The sequence below is a fragment of the Lissotriton helveticus genome, chromosome 3_2, assembly GCF_964261635.1.
Source record: "Lissotriton helveticus chromosome 3_2, aLisHel1.1, whole genome shotgun sequence".
In the NCBI taxonomy this organism is placed as follows: Eukaryota; Metazoa; Chordata; class Amphibia; order Caudata; family Salamandridae; genus Lissotriton; species Lissotriton helveticus.
Window position 1 is genome coordinate 464,802,794 of NC_136062.1, and position 6,000 is coordinate 464,808,793.

The window sequence follows — 6,000 nt, forward strand, 5'->3', positions numbered from 1 at the left end:
ACGCAGGAATACAATAAATAAACACAAGGTGTTATCTTAGGGCAGGAACTTGTTCATCAGAAATGTTTTACTTCTATTTTGAAGGAGGCAGTAGACGGGATTAGACCATATATAACGCTGTTACTACGGCTCTCACCCGCACAGGTCTAATTACAGTGATGTACACACCACAAGTATACAACTGCATGAAACCATATACAACACTGTTACTGCAGCTCTCACCTGCAGAGGTGTACTTTCAGTGATGCACACCTGATAGTCTACACCTCCACAGAACCATATATAACACTGTCACTGTAGCTCTCACCTGCACCTGCACTCAGCTCTATGTACTATTACTAAAGAGGCTCTCACCTGTACAGGTAAGCACCAGCAGGTGCTCACCAGGCACACCGCGACCAGGGCCCATCCTCTGCTGTCCATCCTCGGGTTCTGGGGCAGTGCTCAGGTCACCAGAGGACAATGTTTCTTCCTTCTGGACCAGTCCTTTATATACCCAGAAGAGGCTGAGCATCCTCCAATCAGCTCTCAGTCCCAAGGATGACACCTTTATCCTCACCAGTCACAAGGTGTGTCTGTCTCTGGGTGGATGTCCTAGAATCTTCTCAGAAGTGCTATGGGTAAAAGAATAATAAGCATCTTTCAAGAGTGGTAAATTTGGTTTGTCACAGACCCTGCACCGTGATATATTCTAGTTTGAAAAGCCTTCACTCTTTATTCTTTCTGTAAGAAGGTGAAATTTTGATTAGACACAGACGCACCTCCCAGGGTTTTGCTCCTCAAACAACAACAAAAGTCCTCGAGGCACCAAAAGATCCGCATTGGAGAAGACCACAGGAGACACAAAAAGTGCATAAGATGAACTAGATGAAGAGCAGAGTAGTAGGATGAAAGGCAGAGTGGGAGGATGAAAGGAAGGGGAAGTATGAGGGCAGGATTGAGGATGAAAAGATGTGTGGGAGGTGCGTGGATGAAAAACCTGGTACTAGGCTGAACGAAAGAAAAAGTGGAGTGAGGTAAAGAAGGGTGTGAGGCTGCTTGGAGGTAGGAAAGGTGCAAGGCTATTATGGGTGGAATGAGGGGTTAAAAGAGTAAAATGATGAAAGGAAGGGTGTAACGATGGCGTCACCAGGGACATTAGATCTTACGCCCTCATGACAAGAATATGGTGCCCCTTCCTGAATTACATACCTGAATCTCAGCTCAACATCTTCAGACAAAGTGTATGAGAGCCCACCACCTTTTCACCAATAAGCACCTTCTTTCAGTCTCCAACCATTTGTTTACTTTCATAGAGCATGCTGATTTTATTTTAGGGGTAGGTGTAACTGGTGCAATTACTCTTAATTGCGGCAAAATGAATGGTAATTATGCATACATATATGAGAAGCATAATCCAGCATTTAGTGCTATTTTATTACTGCAAAATGCACCTTTGCGCCAAAATGGGCTCAAAGATGCATTTTGCAATAAGAAAGTAGCACTAAATGCTATAGGACATGAATAGCAGTATCTAGCATCCTCTCGCTCTCTATCTCTTAGGGTCATATTTACAATGTCCCTACGGCATCTTTACGATGCCGAAGCGTCACTTTAGTGACACTCTGGAGGCGCAGTGTGCCGGCCATATTTACAAGGCCACGTAAAGCCACCCTAACTTGGCATTTCGTGGCCTTGTAATATGGCTCATTTCATGCATTTTTTTTATAATTACTCAGTGTGAAAGGGGCTTTCCACGGGTGTTGCTCTGGGTGTTCCCACGCAATACCCATGGACTCTGACACATTCTCAGGTTTCCAAGGTTTTGCAAACCTGGGATTGCGTCAGATTCTAAAGCCTCCCCAGGGGATGCATAATAGTGGCACAACAAGGAGAAATGCATTTATTTCTCCTCGTTTTTTGCTCTTTCTATGTGTGCTGCATTCTGTCTTTTCTTGCACAAAAACAATCAGCCCTGCAACGCAAGCACCCTTGCACCATGGTGCAAGGGTGCCTGCATTGGTGTTAGGCAGCCTATTGTGCGCGTGTGCAGAGAAAAGCGCAGGGATGTGTCGTATTGCTGTAAAAACAACACATCCCTGCACTTTCCAAATGATGCAGCTCGGCGCAGCAAGATGGCTTGCAGCACCACACAGCTTTATTTTCTAGTAAATATGCCCCTTGTTTTTTTTTTCCTGTGCCTCTGCATTAGGATTTGCCCTAACTTACTCTTAATTCCTCAAGCTGGAGTAATCACATAATTTGTGTAATTTCTTATCATAAGAGTAATCCATAATTACTGAAATTACTCTGATTACCCTTAAAATCTTTGCTCAGGCCTAGTTTATTTTGGGCCATATGTATCAACATTCCGTTTCCTTAACATTCCTAAATTGTGATTAGCAAATTGCTAATCGCAAATTCCCATTCATTTCTATGCGCCAGGAGGCCCATAGGAATGATGGGGAAATTTGGGATAAGCAATTTGCTAATCACAAATTGTGAATATTTTCAAGGGTGCAGGGGTGTCTCAAGAACACCCTGCTGCACCCCTGAAAATGACATGTGTGCGCATATGGCGCACATACATGCCCTAAGGGCATGTATGAGCGTCACATGGCACCTTTTGATGTTTAAAAAAAATGCTTTTTTAAAAGAATTCGCAACTTACCACCAACTAGAAGTTGGTGGTAATTTGCGATTCCTTAATGGCATTTTGGAATGTTTTTTCCTTGATACATTTGCATTTAAGGAATCGCAAAATTTGCAATTCCTTAAATGCAATCGCAAAATAAGGAATGGCAAATTTAGCGATTCCTTATTTTGCACCAAAAATGTATCATACATACCAATTAGCGAAAATGGGTTCGCAAACGCCGGAATTCTGCGAATTTCGGCGTTTGCAAACCCATTTTGCTTTGATACATATGGCCCTTAGAGTGTTTGATGTATTTTGTTTTTTTCTTGGACAATGGCCGCTTCCGTGTTCTTTCGTAGTGTATGCTGTACTTTCTTTTCTCCCATAGTGTATGATGTCTTCTGTTTTGTTTCATAGTGTGTGTGTACTTTGTTTTTCAATACAAAAGGACTGTCACTGGTCTGCACAACTAATACGGGCAAAGAAAAATGTGACGGACTCTGTGTCTACCTGTAAAGTGTGTACAACAAAAAGCAAATGAATCCCATCAGCCCACCCATATGGCAGAGCTTCATCATCTGGGATAGAACCAAAGATGGTTCGGTTAGGGAGCCACACACTTGTTGGAATTATGTGCTTCTCCAAAACCAAAGGAACCACCAGTGATGGATCATACAAAAGTCAAATCAGTTTGGAATGGTGTGGGATGTTAAATTGCAGTGAGAAAAAATGTGTGCAAAAAGAATCAAAAAGTGAGATGTAAAATTGGCTACCATGATTTAAGGAAAACTTTATTAGGGAAAATCATGGTGTCAAAATTAAAATGAGTGTGAGACAGTTTGACACAATAACTGTCTATTAAGGATGGTATTTGGTCAACATGTTTCATCCATTGTAGGAAAGTTAAGCCTACCGGGCTTTCGTCAGGACCTCTTGAACACTACTGCAATTAAGCTTGGCCTAAGCTTAGTGAAAAAAGCAATAATTAATACAAATTAATTATACAAAACATCCTACCGTACATTTGATTTTCCAGACGGGGGATGTCTGTTTCATAAAGTATTTAGGATTCGTTCCTAAAAAGGAAGATACACAACAAGGGACAACAAATAGGTAGAACACAGACACACATTTCTATTATTTTTGCGCCATATGTTTCTTTATGCCAATAGATCATTCTCCAAAACGATAGAGATATGTTTTTTAATTTATTTTTACTCACCCAAAAATGCTTGGGAGAAAGCCTCACCTCTTCCTGGCCACTGCTCAGGGTTGGAGGCTCCGCTCTAATTTGTGAAATAAAATAGTGGGTGTCTGGTTAGATCACATCTATATTAATGATTCACTGGCACAAAGTGCTAAAAACCTAGGCATTTTTTCTGAGTACATGACAGACAGCAACTACAAGGGCTGCCGTGAGAGTGAGACACAGTTAGTAACAGATCTCTGATTCTAACACTACATCAATGTAAGAGCAGTGAAAAAGGCTCTTCAAGGCTGGCTGATAGCGAACCTAGTACATTTAGTAACAATAATACATAAGGAGCCTGTATGCTGATATCCAGAGCGCTGTCCTAAGAATGAAAATAGAGAAACGCTTTGCTGTGTAAAGCTGGAAAATGAGCGCTCTCCTAAGTATGAAGTAGGAGACCGCTTCGCTTTAGAGAGCTGCATGAGCTTGGCTGGCGTAGCTTCCTCACCTGTCCGTCGGTACCCCTTGACTAATCCTGAGCCGAGGGGGAGGTACCGACTGGATCAGACAGGAAGGTAATATATCTTACATGGGCCAATGGGGATGCTCCATAGCTGTAGGACCAGAGTGGAAACTGTATTATCAGCCAATGGAATCGTTTTTACTTGACTGAGTTAATAAGTGTTACATGGGCCAATGAGGATGCTCCATAGCTGTAGGACCAGAGTGGAAACTGCAGTATCAGCCAATGGAATCGTTTTTACTGAAACAGGAAATGGAAACTGCATTATCAGCCAATGGAATCGTTTTTACTTGCCTGGAACAGGGAGAAAGTTAATATGTGTGACATGGGCCAATGAGGATGCTCCATAGCTGTAGGACCAGAGTGGAAACTGCAGTATCAGCCAATGGAATCGTATGTTGTATTATCTTGTAGGTATGTTTAAGTATGGGAGTGGAAATGGACTGTCGTGTACATATGAAGGATAGGTATTCTTGAAATGAGAAGGGTGAAAGAAAAGACTTCTCAAGTAAAGCCCATTTAGGGAGATACGTGGTGGAGTCAGAAAGACACTTTGATGCTTGATGCAAGAGAAAAGATTTGTGATAAGTAGGAAGATCAGGAAAATTCACCCCCCCTCCGATTTTGGGCCAATCAGTTTTGAAACATACATACGTACTTTTTTGGTACTCCATAGAAAGGATGATGAAATGGAAGTAAGCTTTTAAAATATTTGGACGGAATGGTCAGTGGAATATTAGAAATCGGATATAAGACTATAGGTGAGAGCATCATTTTAATGGTTTCCAAACGACCCCACCAAGATAAATAAAGAGGGTGCCGTTTTGATGTTAAAGAGGACAATTTTTGAATGCAGTTTGTCATACAACGGAAGATCGTCTCTGAAATAGTTGGGGAGAAATGTAAACCTAAATATTTAATATATTGTGGATTCCAAGTGAATCCCGAAGAGGTAAAATCAGCACTAAGAGTAAACTTGGTGAGAGGTAAAATCTCGCATTTATCCTTATTTAACTTATAACCAGAAACAAATGCAAAGGAGTGGACTTCTGCCAAAAAAGCAGGAAGAGAAGTCTGTTGACGAGATAAAAACATAAGAACATCGTCAGCATATGCTGACATCTTAACAGTAAGATCCTTAAAGGTAAAGCCATGAATATCGGCATTTTGACGAATTCGTAATAAGAAGGGTTCCAAAGCAAGGGGGAGAGAAGTTGGCCTAACGGCTAGGGCGCTCGACCTCGGACCTAGGGATCTGGGTTCGAGTCTCGGCAACGACACCAAAACCTCCTGTGATTCTGGGCAAATCACTTAATCTCCCCGTGCCTAAAATGAATGTGTGTCCGTCCTCATGTAACGTAACTGGTGCTTTGCAAAGCGCTCTGATACCTGATTCGGTTCGGGTCTAGTTCACGCTATATAAAAACTCTGCAAAAAAAGGAGAAGTGGATATCCTTGCCTGACACCTCTATGTAAGTGAAAATAGGAAGAAAGGTCACCATTTGCTGACACAGCTGCTCTAGGGTTAGAGTATAGAAGAGAGATTAAAGTGACGACCAAACCACCGGAGGACATGAAAAAGATAGGGCCATTCAAATCTATCGAATGTTGATTCAGCATCTAATGCTATGGCCGCTCGAGGATGGGAGGAATGCGAAGCCTTAGACA

At 42.0% G+C, this 6,000-nt stretch overlaps 1 protein-coding gene across 1 annotated transcript in view; it reads right to left on the minus strand.

Annotated features, from left to right (window-relative positions):
* The window catches only part of LOC144826170 (embryonic protein UVS.2-like), a 38,217-nt gene extending 37,751 nt beyond the window's left edge, over positions 1–466 (minus strand). Inside the window, exon 1 of the mRNA XM_078684564.1 lies at positions 355–466. Coding sequence (XP_078540690.1) covers positions 355–423 — 69 coding nt within the window. The 5' untranslated portion in view covers positions 424–466. The remainder of the gene's footprint in view (positions 1–354) is intronic.
* Between the last annotated feature and the right edge of the window lie 5,534 nt (positions 467–6,000).